The sequence below is a fragment of the Taudactylus pleione genome, unplaced genomic scaffold (assembly GCF_031769625.1).
Source record: "Taudactylus pleione unplaced genomic scaffold, aTauple2 ptg000305l, whole genome shotgun sequence".
Classification (NCBI taxonomy): domain Eukaryota; kingdom Metazoa; phylum Chordata; class Amphibia; order Anura; family Myobatrachidae; genus Taudactylus; species Taudactylus pleione.
The window spans coordinates 10,280,046-10,296,909 of NW_028284706.1; the positions used below are offsets into that span (position 1 = coordinate 10,280,046).

General features: G+C 42.9%; 1 protein-coding gene across 1 annotated transcript in view; it reads left to right on the forward strand.

Moving 5' to 3' along the window:
• Window positions 1-2,365: 2,365 nt before the first annotated feature.
• The window catches only part of PLCXD2 (phosphatidylinositol specific phospholipase C X domain containing 2), a 45,823-nt gene continuing 31,324 nt past the window's right edge, over window positions 2,366-16,864 (forward strand). The window contains exon 1 of the mRNA XM_088442155.1: window positions 2,366-2,632. Within this exon, the coding sequence (XP_088298281.1) occupies window positions 2,548-2,632 (85 nt within the window). The 5' untranslated portion in view covers window positions 2,366-2,547. The remainder of the gene's footprint in view (window positions 2,633-16,864) is intronic.

Below are 16,864 nucleotides of genomic sequence, written 5' to 3' on the forward strand. Positions count from 1 at the left end.
GTTCTTGGGTGCCCTGAAGCCTTCTTCACAACTATTGAACCTCTCTCCTTGAAGTTCTTGATGATCTGATAAATGGTTGATTTAGGTGCAATCTTACTAGCAGCAATATCCTTGCCTGTGAAGCACTTTTTGTGCAAAGCAATGATGACTGCATGTGTTTCCTTGCAGGTTACCATGGTTAACAGAGAAAGAACAATAATTTCAAGCTCCACCCTCCTTTAAAAGCTTCCAGTCTGTTATTCTGACTCAATCAGCATGACAGAGTCAAGGCCCCCATACAGATTGATTGCAGTAATCGTGCAAATTGCAATCGATTGTGTATAAAAATCTTTCCCTTTTTCAATCGATTGCAGAATTGCCACAATCGATTGAAAAAGGGAAAGATTTTTATACACAATCGATTGCAAATTGCACGATTGCTGCAATCAATCTTTGATGTATGGGGGCCTTAATCTCCAGCCTTGTCCTCGTCAACATTCTCACCTGTGTTAACGAGAGACTCACTGACATGATGTCAGCTGGTCCTTTTGTTGCAGGGCTGAAATGCAGTGGAAATGTTTTTGGGATTATGGGCCTGATTCAGACCCACTCGCGAGCGGCTGTCTGCTCGCAAGTGGGTCGATGTTATGCACTGAGCATGCGCACGACGGAGGGAGCTCCGTCGTGCGCATGCGCCAGACGCGACGAGCGAAGGAAAGTCCTTCGCTCGTTGTGTCCGATCAAAGGGGGCGTGCTGTCAATGTTGATTGACAGCACGCCCCCTTTGGTGGGCGTGCCGGGGGCGTGCCTCCCTGACGGGGGCGTTCCCACGGGAACGCCTCCCGTCAGAAGCCGGCCAAAATCACTCCGATAGAGCCAAAATCACTCCGGAGCTTGCGGTTGAGAAACTCAACCGCAGGCTCCGGCTCGCAATTTCGATGGTCGCGATGGTCTCGACCATCGCGGCCATCACAAAGCACGCTCGTATAGCCTGTGGGTGGTGACCCACAGCTATACGAGCGTCCAGGAGGACGCTCCATGAAAATGGAGCCCGGCCCTCATTCAGAGCGTGCGCTCTGCTCAGAGCGTACGGCTCTGAATGAGGGCCTGTGTTCATTGTCATGGCAAAGAGGGACTTTGCAATTGATCTGATCACTCTTCATGACATTCTGGAGTATATGCAAATTGCCTTCATAAAAACTGCAGACTTTGTGAAATCTAATACTTGTGTCATTCTCAAAACTTTTGGCCATGGCTGTAGGGTGGTGCGACAAGTGCCATGGCACAGGGCAGGGGGCGCTGCTTGGGCCTGTCAATTTTCTGTTTATAATGGTTCTCACTTGTAGCTTCCCCTTTTATCCCCGGCATTTCCTGGCTGCTCCTACCTCCTCCATGGCCAACTCCCCTCCATATGGTCACCTTCCTAAGCACCTTCAGTCACATCCTGTTTTATTTATGGCAGTCAGACACCTTACACATGGAGCTATCTGCCCACAATTTCTGATGGCAGACCAGAACACAGCCACCGATTCCCGACCAAGGTGTTACCAGCACACCTTGAGTACCTTTACCAGTGAGTTCAGCTTCCGTCGCAGGGTACATACACAGAGATTCCCGCCACTAGTATTTGCTGCATATACACTACAAGTAGATCTCTTTCTATACTTTCAGTCGGTGATCTACACTGCCAGCTTTAGGCTTGACCATGGCTGTTCTGATGGACAAATCCTGCTGCAGGTGCAGCTTCACTAGCGCTTTGCTACATATAGAGCTGGTGAGTTATACTTCATATTCATTGTGTATCATCACTCATACATGACAAATCAGATTTGTCATGGCCCTTCCCCATGAGGTAACACCCCTTTTTCGAGCACGCGTCTTGTGTCCCTTTTTGAAAAATTTGGGGGGTGGGGGGGTTCAGCACCAATGCTCTTTCTGGCCCAGGGCACCAAAAGTCTGCTCCCAAGTTCCAACCCTCTGACAAATCAGTTAAATCAGTGAAAACGTCCCCATACGTTTGGAAGCTATGATTTAATAATACAATTACAGTAAAACAACTTCAGATCAACCAAATGTAGTTTAGACATGTGTTATATAAATACTGTATATATAGATATACTGGAGAGACAGACAGACAGATAGATATATGTGTGTGCTGTCTTTTAATTAAACAATACAAACAGAAATAACCTTTTACAGCTATAAAAGTAAAGACAATAGGAATACTTTTCACCACAAGGTGGCGCTGCAATGGGCATATTACTCTGGTGATGTCAGCTCCATCTGACAGGTCTCGATCACAGGGACAGCCCAGTTAGCCCGGCAGCAAAGAGACACATAAGACGCAGTGCACGGTTTGCTGTCACAGTCACACGCACAGAGTAGCTGCTGTCACTGGGGGGGAGAATGCGGAAGGCTGGCGCTGCAGTGTTTCAGGAAGCTTATTCATCTGCATAGATCAGTTTACCGATTCAGAAATGTTGTTGGATTATGCATGCAATGTAGACTAGCTGTCACAATGTACTTTCTGATCGGTACACCTAGCAGTCGGCTGGAAAAAACGAAGTGATGGCTACAAAGTGCTACGAGAACTGGATGGGCGCCCTGCCGGTGTGTCTAAGTACATTGCCAATGTCCAACTTGGCAATACCAGGTATTTTTCTGCCTTTTCTAGTTGAACCACATAACAGTTATGTAATAATAACACTGCAGGGCACTATTATGTGTGCTTGTAATAACATACTGTAATGTAAGCGTACCAGTATTGGAAAGTCTTTGTTTTTTATACCTGAAAATCCATTTGGCTTGTAAACTTACATACAGTATATGTTCAATGTTAATTAAAGCCTGAGGATATAGGACTGAAGTGAGGTTGTACACGCACTAGTATCATTTTGTAGCAGCTCTATTAATTGTATTGTGATTCATTCACAGTTCCAAAGGGAAATGTAAATATTCTAAGATATTACTAATTAAGACATGGTATGTGCAGGATTTTATTTTTGCGAGCTACAATTTATTCTGTATTTTATAAAAGCGTACATTGTATTAACAAAAAAAAAAGTTTGCTTTTCAACTGTAGTAAAAATACAATAATCCGAATACACGTAGCATGATGGTAACGTGATTTAAATCGTTACTGTATTTCAGGCATATGTGGAACCAGACAATACCTAAATTGGATTAATAATGCCATGTATTAACAGCCTGAGCTGCTTACTAATTTACAGGTCCTGAGTTTTATAAATCTTGAATAGCGTATATTGAATATAAAAATTTGGAATTGTATAATAATTGACTTAGTGATGACCTCTGGAACAAAATGCACTAATAATCTGATGCAAATATTGTTAATATTAAAACGTGTTCTCTGTTCTTGAAGACCATGCTTTGCCTACTTGGGACACCAATAGCACTTTAATAACATTTCTTTCTACTCTAATTGTATGTCATGCAGTTCACTATGGGGTTCATGTAGAGTTGGATGTGTGCGCTTGTTTTTTATTGGGGAAATTGGAGGTTTGCTTAGTATGCATGGTCGCTAAAAATGATTTGCATTTATGGTGATGGGAATGCATTTTGTGCTTATCACTCTCTCTACGCTTAGAGAGGTTGAACTGAGGGCCTGATTCAGAGCCGCTCGTAAGCGGCCGCTCGTTCGCTCCGAGCGGTGTTTGCCCAACTGCGCATGCGTACGGATCGTAATACGCATGCGCGAACCAGTCAGTGCGGCCGAAAATCGTGTGCTCGCAAAATAACGAATGCTTCTATTTTGAGTGACAGAATGAGGCGTATGTGGGTGGTAACAGGGGAAGGTGCTTGAAAACGGGGAGTGGAGATCCGAACGCAGGCGTGCTTAATGGGTGTGCATAATTAATACAGCAGCATCATTGACCACATCACTGGGTTATTTTATAGCCAGAACTGCTCGCAAAATTGTGGTAGCAAAAACCAACCACAAGAATAGCGAGCAGTTCATACCCTGGTCGATGTACTCGATTAATCTAATAAATAGCGGACATGACGTAGGATGCGAGTGGCCAGGGGGCGTATTTTTTCAACGACCGCAAGTTTTGTTCGCTCGTTCAGACATAGAGGCGTGAACAGACCGCAAAGAGCGAACGGTTCATTTCAATAGCCACCCCTATTTTCTGAACGAGCGAGCGCAAATAGCGTCCGGCTCTGAATCAGGCCCTGAGAGTGCAGGTGTGTCTCATTCAGACCACAACAAAGACGCATATGCGTCTGCCCAGAGACAGATCGCTTGCACAAACCCTTGTGCAAAATACGTACTCATGATGATGACGTTCTGCTTGGCTGAGGGTGTATTTAACCTTCCCACTGATACTTTTATTATTAATCTAACTTCTGTGATCTCTTCGCATTATTTAAACTATATTTATAATTTATTTGTATTTTGAACAGTAAATTCAATGTTTATTTATTAATAGTACCAAACTGTTTTATTTATATGATAATTCATACTACATTGTGTATGAATTATGTGCTGGAACTGTAGCAGCATTTACTTCTAACAGTTAAGCCACATATAAACCAGGCAAGGGTGTATTAAGAGAGGATGGGGCCTGTGTCCACTCCACGTCCGGGGCCCCCTCCTCTCTTCACGGCTGCCGTCAGTGAACTGACAGCAGCAGTAGACTCCGGGCATTAGAATGTACCCGGAGTCTACTGTGTATGCGCAGTTCACCTGGAAAATGGTGTGGCAGCCATTTTCCCAGTGATTTCCTACTGCACATGAGCAAAATGCTGGGAATATGGCCGCAGCGGCCATTTTCCAGGCGTTTTCAGCAGCGCTACTCTGTGGGACATCAGAGAGGTAAGTATGGAACAAAAAAAGTATGGGTGCAGGGTATGCGGCGCAGGCCCCCCCTGGACTCAGGGGCCCGAGTGCACCGCCCACCCTGCACTTATTATAAATACGCCCCTGAAACCAGGCACATATGCTACTGTTCACTCTTGGTGTAAATCTGGCTCTTACGTCCAGCTCTGTAACCTAATCAAAGTTGTCCTTTTTTTTGGACATGTTTACACTGATGAAGATGTCTCCAGATGAATGGTACAGGGATATTTTCTGTCTCTCTTTAGCACAACTGCTGTCTTCAGCATGTAATCCTCTATGCCGATCATGGTAATTTTCCGCCTTGTGCTGATCCTGACCCCTGACTCTGTGATGTTACAACATCACGCTGAGGTTGTGGGACCACTGGCAACAGGAAGAACAGTACTGCCTGGAACATCCTAAGGATGCTTCGTTCAGCTCTACAGACTGCATGGTGCACGGCAACAGTTTGGATAGCTCTGCAGCAGCTCTATTGGCTAGCACACTGTAAGGCAAATTCAGGTGCTATGGGACAGTACCACTTGTACACCCCTAGTTAGTTATGGCCCTGGTCTTACTGTTACTTTTTCAACATTAGGTAACCCTTGACCCTAAAATGAACCTGTACATAGATCAATGATAACATAAACATAGTTGTCTTACATTTTACATTATGTAAGTTGTGATGAAGAAGAAGACATACAGGGGTATTCAATATGAAACGTTAACCTCGCCGTCAAAGTTTTCACTGCACATTGGAGCTTTTGCCGGCGAAAAAGTATCGTGCGTGCCCCCGATTATACCCGTATTCAATATGAAATCGTCGAAAACGGGACCCGGCGACACTTGGATCGGCGAAATCAAACGGGATTTTTTTGGAAATAATTGTAGGACCCCCCTAAAGATGTCCAGACCTCGGGGATAACTATGGGTACCCCCGTTTTTGCCTGCAGAAGAGAGTCAGGGTTTTTAAATAGCCGCGGCAGGTGTTTTTTTCCCTTCTTTGAAGAAGTGATGCAGAAGAGCACTTAGCTTTTTTTTTGCCATTTTTAAAAGTGGTCCCATCAAATTTGGGGTACATGAAAATGGGTACTAGCATATTTTTAAGTCCCTAAAGTTATTTTTAAAAAATTCTGCAAATATGCATCTGCCGCTGCTTTGCGCAATGAAAAAAACACCTGCCACATATTTGGGGACCACCAGAATTAATTTAGTTAGTTTGGCATTTTTTTTTCCCTTTATTTTTATTTTCACAACAAAATTTATTTATTTATTTTTTTAGGGTGTCCCGATTTATTTTTTTTTACATTTTTTTTTTTACATTTCCTTTTAAGGGGACATTCCCAAAAGTACAGGCTATTTTTTTTATAAGCCTGCACCCCCAAACCCCAATTCTGCACTTTTTTTCACTTGCTGTAGTGATTTGAAAACTTATCCCTGTTTTTTTAAAAATGACCCTTGACCCCATTAACGAACAAAAATGGGAATTTTCGGGAAATATGCCTGGGACCCCCCTAAAGATGTCCAGACATGGGGGATTGCTATGGGTACCCCTATTTTTGCCTGCAAAAGAAAGTCTGGTTTTTACATTGCTTTGGCAGGTGTTTTTTCCTGCCGCGGCTATTAGAAGCCCCGAGTTCCTTTAGTAGTTAAAAATGGGGGTACCCATAGTGATCCCCCATGTCTACACATCGTTAGGGGGGTCCCTAGAATATTTCCCGAAAATTCCCATTTTTGTTGAACCTGTAAAAAAAAGTAGCAAAAATGTACAAAAAAAATGTCATAAGTGTGTTTTGTCTTTTTTTAACTATTTATTTTACAGTGAAATTACAGGTGCCGCATGTCTGCTGGCACTTGTAGTTCCACAAGTGCAAAATTGCGGGCATTCTGGCACTTGTAGTTCCACTGTAAAGTACAATAGTGTTACATTATTTGGCCCCCCTATTACCCCCATACCCACCGCTCCAGGTGTATGGGGATGAGCCCCAAGCTTCAGCGTAAGCCTGTGGTGCTCAGGAGAGGGGGGACCCTCTTTTGGGAGGTCCCCGACTCCCCCGAGATCACCGGCTTGCGCTGACCGACTTGGGGTGTAATGCTTTGGACCTAGAGCCCCGGTGATTGGGTCTCTGGGCTGTGGCATTACATCCCGGTCGATTGGGTCTGGTGCTGGTCTTAAATATAGAGGGCACCCCACGTCTTTTTTGCCCCCTATATTTAATACCAGCACTAGTCCCTGCAGCCTGGTGTTGGTTTCTAAAATACGGTGGAACCCTACATATTTTGTTCCCCGTATTTTTAGAAACCACCACTGGCTGGCAAGCCTGGGGCTGGTTTGGCTTTTGGGGGGGGGAATTATGTAATTTTTCTGTAAATTTTTGCTGCTTTTTTTACAGGTTCAACAAAAACAGGAATTTTCGGGAAATATTCTAGGGACCCCCTAAAGATGGGTAGACATGGGGGATCACTATGGGTACCCCCATTTTTAACTACTGAAGGAAGTCAGGGTTTCTAATAGCCGCGGCTGGGGCATAAATGCGGCTTTGAATAAGGTGATGCAGAAGAGCATTTAGAAGTTTTTTTGGGGCAAAACAACTATGGGCATCAAATTTGGGGTACTTGAAAATGGGGTTCAGCATATTTTAAAGTTGCTAAAGTGACTTAACAAAAATCATGAAAGACCCACCTGCCGCAAACACCTGCAATCAACAAAACACTTGGGGCATACTTGGGGACCCCACAGAGTAAAGTTCGCTATTTTTTAAGTTTGTACCCCAACTTTTTTTTTTGCCCCCTTTTTCAAAGTAAATTTTTGGGGTGTCCTTAATTTTTTTTTTCTTTTACGCAGATTACTTTTGGGGGACTGTCTGAAGGCTGCACGGGGGTTCCAGAAATGTTGCACCCCAAAACCCCAATTCTGCACTTTTTTTCGCAACCCATTCCTTGGTGATACTTTTTCGCAGGGTCTAATGCAATATACTTTTCGCACTGGCGAAAAGTCTCCAAATTGAATACGGTGTAAAAGTAAAACCGGCGAAAATGATGTCATCCGAGCGAAAACCTCGCAGAAACGGCGTTTTCGCTCCATATTGAATACCCCTAATAGAGAGGGGACAATACAGTTTTGAACAGACCTGGGAGAAAACTTTGGCTAAAATTGTTGCTAAAGGTATTGTAATATTTGTAGTAATGCCTGCGGTGGTGGTCATGGTTTAAGTTGTAAAGAAGCAGGGGTCCATTGATGGTTGATGGAGTTATGCAGCCTTGCTTCATAGATGCTGTGTGGGAGAGTGGAGTAGATTAGGCTGTTGCAGGTGTGAGCTGTGTGTTATGGTGTAGAAGTACACCATAACACACAAACGCATTTCACCACAAGTGTGTGACTTCTTAAGTGGACATTCTTGAAAAAGAATCCACTGAGGAAGTCACATGGTAGGTGTCACCTATACAGCATACATCTACTCCGCTCTCTCATCAACTCCCAGCATCCACAAAAGGATGCCACCAGTGTTGCCTCCTCTGCCTTACATCCCATGGCACTGGTCGCACCCCCTACATTATGCCCACATTTGCAGTAATGTTTATATGGCTTGTATCTCCCTATGTTCTGCATTGTTTTGAACTATAAGTTTTTGCACTTATATATTTTTATTTTTGCACTGTCTCTGTATATGCACTTTGTAAGGCACTGCAGGCTCCCTGTAAAGGATATTAATGTAATAATAATATACATAGGGGAACATTCTAACATAGATGGAAAGCACAAAATAAAATCTGTGGATAGTTATTTGTATGCTCTAAATGTACTTGGTCAACATATGCAGGTAACTCTCAAAATAGTGAAAATCTTACCTAATGGAATTTTAAGCCACCCAAACAGCAAGTAAATAAAAATGCATGCAAAACTATGCACACTGACTCAATTTGATGTGTGCCACGTGTTATACACTTTCTGGGTGTTGAGGTAACCCATGACTTATTGGACAATATAACTATTTTCGGCTGCTCAGTGTACAGCTTTAATCACCAAAGAACATTTTTTACATTTGTCACGTACTGTATGTGCTGCAGCTTAGTCATTGATATCTCTCTCTGCATATACTGCCACTGCCTGCTTACAACTAAGACTATTATTTGACTGATTCAGGATTACTGTTCTATTTTGCCCCACTTGTTGAACCAGTGCCTAGACATGTGTTTTTGTTATATATTTTATCCATTCCATATGAAGCACATATTTGATAAAGTATGGTCACTTACAGCTTACTAATGTAGCTAGTGAGTCATTCATATAACAGATAAATGTGTTACATATATACTTTGACGTATCATCTCCATAAAAGTGTAATAATGAAAAAAGTAGTTAATGGCAACTTGAATAAAATTGCAAACTTGTGAGTTCTTACTAAACATAGATGTGTGGGTGAACAAAATGGCACTCCTAACTAAGAAATCAATAAAACCACTTCAAAAGCATAATACCTGTATGATGAATAACCATAGAAATGTACATAGGGAGTGGGAGCATCTATATCTTATGTAACGCCTCGCTGATTATTAAGGGTAATATTGTTCTGTAAAACATTCCATCACACATAATGGCAACAAATTCATAGGGAAGACCATATCTATCTGGATGTGAAAATGACCAGGAATTACATGGAAACACCTCTATTAGATAATTGAAGACATGTTGCCATGTTAATTTATAAAAGTAGAATCTAGACAAAAAGGAAATTTATGACCTGTGGAAATTCAAATTAAATAAAGGAATGTGCTACAAGATTTATTTATATAACTCCCTTTCCTACATGGATTGAAACTTATTCTAGGATTTTAAATCAGCGTTAATACATTGGGGCGGATTCTGAATTGGATGCAGATGAAGATGCATCTTATGCCACAGTTGCGCCTGCGTCATTATGCTAATGTTGCTACAAAGTCCGTCCCTGGTGTATATCCATGCATCCAAATGTGCAAGGACTGAGACGCTGACTGTTAGCATCCATAGATGCTGAAATACCACTTAATGCATCTTCAGACGCATGATTGAAACTTGCACCTGCAGTATGCAGTTTCTCTGCCTGAGTATGGCTACCTATGTGAGTGGTTGAATGTCTATGAGCCTGACTCATTTTGGATCGCTATAGCGATCGCCGTTGCGATTATGCACACAGGTCCACTGCAAAAACATGCTAATGTTTGCAATCACAATGCCATGGCAGCCTAACATAAGGAAGCCCACATCCCCTTACTCACATCTGTAAAACTTAGCAAAATAGTGAACCCATCGGTAACATTGAGTACCACCGTAGCCTCACGCACACTTGCAGAAGGTCTGACCTTACTCAGAAATTGCTAATCTCATCGCACACAGTAAAAGCCCAAGCTGCATATGGCATCGCAGTGACTACTTTATGTACGCCCCTGTAACAGCGTTCAAATGCACTGGCACGCCTGCGTTTCTCCAACCACCCTCCCGTTACCACCCCCAAACACTCACTTCTTGTTAATCTCTCTGCGATGGATCTGCGTGAGACCTGCGCGCACACGCGCACTGTGATGCATATGCTAAAAGATAAAAGAAGAGGAAGCTACAATGATAATAAACAGAAAAATTGACAGGCCCAAACAGCGCCCCATGCCCTGTGGCAGGTGCCATGGCACAGCGCCCCCTGCCATGGCACTGGTTGGCACTACCCTAGTTATGGCCCTGATAATCACTATGGGGCATATCCAATTGCAGGCAACCAAGCCACAACTTTTTTCCTATCCAAAAGGATGCATAATTATTTTTTTTTCCATGAGCCCCTCAATTTTTTTTGAGCTCCTCCTCACCACATCCAATATTTCCTTAATTTGTTATTTTAAGGAAAAATGTCAGGACTTGCTTCAGGACCCCTTGGACTCCGTCCCCCCCCCCTTAATGACTAAGCAATTGGAATTTTCCTTTTGGAAATAATACTCGCCCTCAGTCTTCCTCCTCCTCTACCCAGATTGAAATCTTCTGTCTCCATCTTCTCCAGCAGTGTGAGTGTGACCCCTGTCAGTGTGTGCGTTACCCCTTGGCAGCGTGTGCGTTACCCCCTGCCAGTGTGTGTGTCCTGTGTGTGTGTGAATGGTGTTGCCTTTGTCAGTGTACAAAGGGTGCTGCCGGTGTCATTGTGTGAGGGGTGCTGCCGTTGTCTGTGTGGAGTGTCAGTGTGTGTGAGACCCCCTGTGTGTGTGTGTTCTGTATGTGGAGCCGGGAGTAGAGTGCTATAACACAAGTTGGTGTAGGTGGGCGCATCTCTCCCCGTGGGACCTTGGCTGCAAAAAAATACACAACCAATTTACTTCTTAATTGATTACCACGGGTATCGGGAGCATAAATACAGTAATTCAAAATTGGGGGCATTTTGGCCGCAAAAAAAATCTGCAACCATTTTTTTAACTGAAGATCGCTGGTATTGGGAGCATACACGCAATGATTCAAAATTGGGAGCGAGGTCTGCAAAAGTTTTTGCAGCCTAAGGGGCCCATTTATCAAAGTTAATTTGAGGTAAATTTACCTCAAATATTAAGTATCCCCCGGATGTATAAAAGAGGGACCGCAGCGATACCTGCTGCGATCCCTCCATTGCCGCCCGCAGCCGCCTCCCCCATAGGTTTCTATGAGGGATGCGGTGCTGCCAAATGTATCAATATCGGGAATGCAGTCCCGCATGCACTCCGGCCACATCGCAGGGACGGGCTCCTTTCGGAGCCCGTCTCCCTGCATGTGCCGGTACATACATTCAGCCGGTATGATCGCATTTTGCAATGCGATCATGGGTGGTACTGGATGCCCTGATCGCATTGCAAAATGCGATCATTAATAAATGGGCCCCAAAATCCTGCACCCAATTGGATATGCCCCTATATTGTATACAATTTATATTATTATTACATTGATCTGCAGGTTGGAAATAGGCACATACTAAAACAGCAATAATACACCTCTGAAGAAAGATCTATTATATAATTGTGTATGGTGATATCTAACGCAGGGGCAGTGGTCACCATACACTCGCATGCCCGTGGTGAGGGCTCCCTGCAACTGTCGGACAAGTGTACAAGATTGAGCAACGGAGTACAGTGGACATATTAGCACTGCAAGATGTAACCATTGCCGGGGTTACATACTCCCAATAGCATCCAGTCACTTGCAGCATTGCAAGGAGTCACTAAGCGGCATATTTATTAATTATTTGGTCTAAGACTCGATAATTATAATTTCTTATTGATGCTATTCACGGTAATAAGAAATTATAATTCCCCTGAATGTATTAAAATACATTCGCAGGTACAGGGGCTTCAAAAGGAGCGATTCATATACGAAGCAGGGGTGCTGCTGGGGAAGGAAGAACCTCCTCCACGGTAACCAACCTCTATGAATCACCGAAAGCAGTGAAAAGCCCTGTTTTCAGCTACAGAGAACTTTTCACTGCTTTATGAATAAACCCCTAAAAATTTTTAGGGCTTGCTCATGTATTGTGATTTATAAGTGGTTCCATACAAGTGGCCACGAGCAGTGGCGTCATGAGGGGGGGGTGGGCCTCACCCGGGTGTCACCCTCGGAGGGGGGACACCAAAATGCCGGCTCCTCTGCAGTGACAGGAGCCGGGTGCTGCAGAGTGACATTCTTCTGCAGAACCTGGGTCCTGTCATCGAAGAGGATGATGGCTGCCCCCGGAGTGAAGTCATCGAGATCCCCCCGCAAGACCATGCCACTTTATTTTAGGCCACACCCATATTTGGGCGAGCACAGGGATAGCCAGAGTGTGCACCGAGTGTCACCAGACCCAGTATTGCCTCTGGCCACAAGAAACCTTATAAGAAAAGGCATGTAGCAATAGGGATCATGGAGGAGGAGATGTACTAAGCCTTGAAAAGTGATAAAGTGGAGAGAGATAAAATACCAACCAATCAGCTCATAACTTCCATTTTTCAAACACAGCCTGTAATGTGACAGCTTATTGTTTTGTACTTTATCTCCAATTTATCACTTTTCAAGGCTTAGTACATCTCCCCTTGTTACAGTGCCTTATAACCAATGCAGGGAAATGGCACTGATGATATCATCTCTGATTTATTTTTTTCCCCTCCAAGTATATAACAGCTACATACCAGGGGATAAGCTGCAATCAGGGAGATTGCTAGACTCGTCAGGGAGATTGCTACGATTTCAGGGAGTCTCCCTGACAATCAAGGAGAGTTGGCAAGTATGTGTAATGCACAGATAACTATTTCTTGAAAAGTTATAAAAAGTACTGATTGTACAGAGACAAATCAATTAATTGGAGATGTGCTACTCCTAGACTCCAGGTTATTAATTACCCCTTCCCCCTGCTGGGGCCTACTCCAAGGATTTGCAGAGAAATGACGGGTGTGAGTGAATCCCGGCACGTCATTATCCTGTATTTTTGTTGTTTGGATGCGAAGAATGTTCTCATGTATACAGACCTTGTTAATGTGATGATCACTATTAATCACTAATTAAGGATTAAAGTGCTTACATTTCTTAATTTTTGTCTCCACACCTAAGTAAATAAAATAGAACAATAGTGTACACCTTGAGAAAGTAAAGCCGCACATCCACTAGGCGACGGCGGCACGACAGTACGATTACAACATCGTAATTGTACCGTTGTTGCTGTTCCCCTGCAGTGCCTACACTGAATGATTGATCGTTCAGTGTAGGCACATCAATCATCTCTGAACATGGGCAATCTGTCATTATCGGCAGATTGACCAGCATGTTCAGTATGTAATTGATGTCGGAAACGACCAGCGGAAGCGCACATTGCTGGTAGTTTCCGACATAATAGTGCCCGATTTGTGCGCGATTGCATGATTACGATGTCGTAATTGTGCAATCGCTCAGTAACATCGCGTAGAGGTTACGCGGCTTAAGTGGGTGTAGTTGAATGTGTGAATTGCATTCATCTAGGGCAGCGTTTTCAGCCACTGTGCCGTGTGCCTCGAGCGACTGTCAAGTGTGCCACAGCGGTCAGCTTAGCGCACTTGTACTGCAGTGTGTTTTATTCCTGAAGAGGCCAATGTAATGTGTTTTATGCCTGTGGAGGCCAATATGTGTGTACATTTTTATGTGGGAGCCAATGTTTATGTTTTTTCATTGGGCACTCACACAGCATAGCCGGATAGTGTACCTTGGCAATTTTAAATCTTGTGTAGTGTGCCTCGGGTTGAAAAGGTTGAAAAACACTAATCTAGGGTATGGGTCAAATTTACTATACTACACTATACAGTGTGAGAAAGTACTATACTATACTCACTTTCTCACACTGTATACTATTGTTCCGCTTTTTTTATTTTATAAATGGAGGCAAACATTAAAATATTCAAGCACACATCTATAATCATAGATTACAGTTTTCCTGCTAGGCTGTTTTAGTGGGGTGCCGCGCCCTGTCTGATTTTAAAGGGGTAAAATATGCCCTGTCCTTTTAGCGGTGCCCCGGTTGTTAAAATTGTGGTATCTGATAGCCGCCACGTGAATATATGCCATGCGCATGCGCACGGCATCTATTCACAGTGAGGGGAGAGCTTGGGGGAAGCCCAGCTCTACAATACTGTGCAAAAGTTTATGGCAGGTGTGGAGAAAATGCTGCAAAATAAGAATGCCTTCAAAAATAGAAGTGTTAATAGTTTATTTTTATCAATTAGCAAAATGCAAAGTGAATGAACAGAAGAGAAATATAAATCAAATCAATATTTGGTGTGGCCACCCTTTGCCTTCAAAACAGCATCAATTCTTCTAGGTACACTTGCACAAAGTCAGGGATTTTCTAGGATTATAGTCAGGTGTATGATTAACCAATCATATCAAACAGGTGATAATGATCATAATTTTCATATGTAGGTTGAAATACAGTCATTAACTGAAACAGAAACAGCTGTGTAGGAGGCTTAAAACTGGGTGAGGAACAGCCAAACTCTGCTACAAAGGTGAGGTTGTGGCAGACAGTCTCATGTCACAGGTTGTACACCATAACATGACTGAGCATAGCAACAAGACACAAGGTAGTTATACCAGCAAGGTCTCTCCCAGGCAAAACTTTCAAAGCAGACTGGGGTTTCAAGATGTGCTGTTCAAGCTCTTTTGAAGAAGCACAAAGAAACGGCAATGTTGAGGACCGTAGACGCAGTGGTCGGCAAAGGAAACTTAGTGCATCAAATGAAAGACACATCATGCTTAGTTACTTCCCTTCGAAAGCAGAAGTTGTCCAGCAGTGCCAACAGCTCAGAACTGGCAGAAACCAGTACACCCAGCTACTGTTCAGAGCAGTCTGGCCAGAAGTGGTCTTCATGGAAGAATTGTGGCCAAAAATCCATACCTTCGCCGTGGAAACAAGGCCAAGCAACTCAACTATGCACGAAAACATAGTAACTGGAGTGTAAAAAAATGACAGCAGGTGCTCTGGACTGATGAGTTAAAATTTGAAATATTTGGCTGTAACAGAACGACTGCAAATAGCGAGCGGCTCTGAATCAGGGCCTTAGTCAGGATTAATGGTGTCCTCAATGCTGAGAAATATAGGCAGGTACTTCCATCATGCAGTACCATCAGGGAGGTGTCTGATTGGCTCCAAATTTATTTTGTAGCAGGACAGTGACCCCAAACATACAGCCAATGTAATTAAGAACTATCTTCAGCGTAAAGAAGAACAAGGAGTCCTGGAAGTGATCATATGACCCCCACAGAGCCCTGATCTCAACATCATCGACTCTGTCTGGGATTACATGAAGAGACAGAATGATTTGAGCAAGCCTACATCCACAGAAGATCTGTGGTTAGTTCTAAAAGATGTTTGGAACAATCTCCCTGCCGAGTTCCTTCAAAAAAAGTATACCTAGAAGAATTGTTGCAGTTTTGAAGGCAAAGGGTGATCACACCAAATATTGATTTGATTTAGATTCCTTTTCTGTCCATTCACTTTGCATTTTGTTAATTGATAAAAAATATTAACACTTCTATTTTTGAAAGCATTTTTACTTTGCAGCATGTTTTCCACACCTGCCTCTCCCGACAGACCACACTCCCTTTTTCGGGAGTGCACTCACCTTCGGCGCACTTAGTAAATCCCTCGCAGCGCCTCAGCGCCCTGTCCCGTCCCCGATATGGCGGGATCACTAGAATAATTGTGATCATAACCTCAACAAGGTGCTTATGTACTGGAACAATCTTAGTATCCAGTGCTTTCCTGAAGCAAGGCTGTATGTAGCCTTCAGTGTTCTCCTGTCAACTTACAACAAGCAAAGTGAATCACTTGGTCTGTGGCACCAGTTGGCTTTTATCCTCTTAATCCCATCTCTCTTCCTCTTCTCTTTTTAACCTGATAACATTCTACATAATCATTCTGTTCATATTGGTGGTAGAATGATGACCTTAAAAAAGGTTTTCTCATGCGGTTTCATATCTCATATCATAACTTGTACTGGTGCTATTTACTCAAAAAGCTGCTTATGTATATGGAACTTGTGTTGAATTTAATTTTTATCGTTATTGAAAGACTCCTGATCTTGTTTATCATATTTCTTGGTACAATGGAATCCCTATTTATCTCCTTTTTCCATTCCTCATCTCTGAATGTAAGTGATGTTGCAATTTCCCCTATTATACAGGTTGAGTCTCCCATATCCAAATATTCCAAAATATGGAATATTACGAAATACAGATTTTTTTTGGCTTGACTGAGATAATGAAACCTTTGATTTTTGATGGTTCAATGTACTCAAACTTTGTCTAAGGCACAAATTATTAAAAATATTGTATAAAATTACCTTCAGGCTGTGTGTATTAGGGTGTATATGAAATGTAGCTGAATTATATGTATGTACACAAACTTTGTTTGAGCCACAAAATTATTGAAAATATTGTATAAAATTACCTGCAGACTGTGTGTATAAGGTGTATATAATACGTAAATGTATTTTGTGTGTATATTTGGGTCCCATTCCCAAGATATTTCATTATGATATGCAAATATTCCAAAATACGGAATA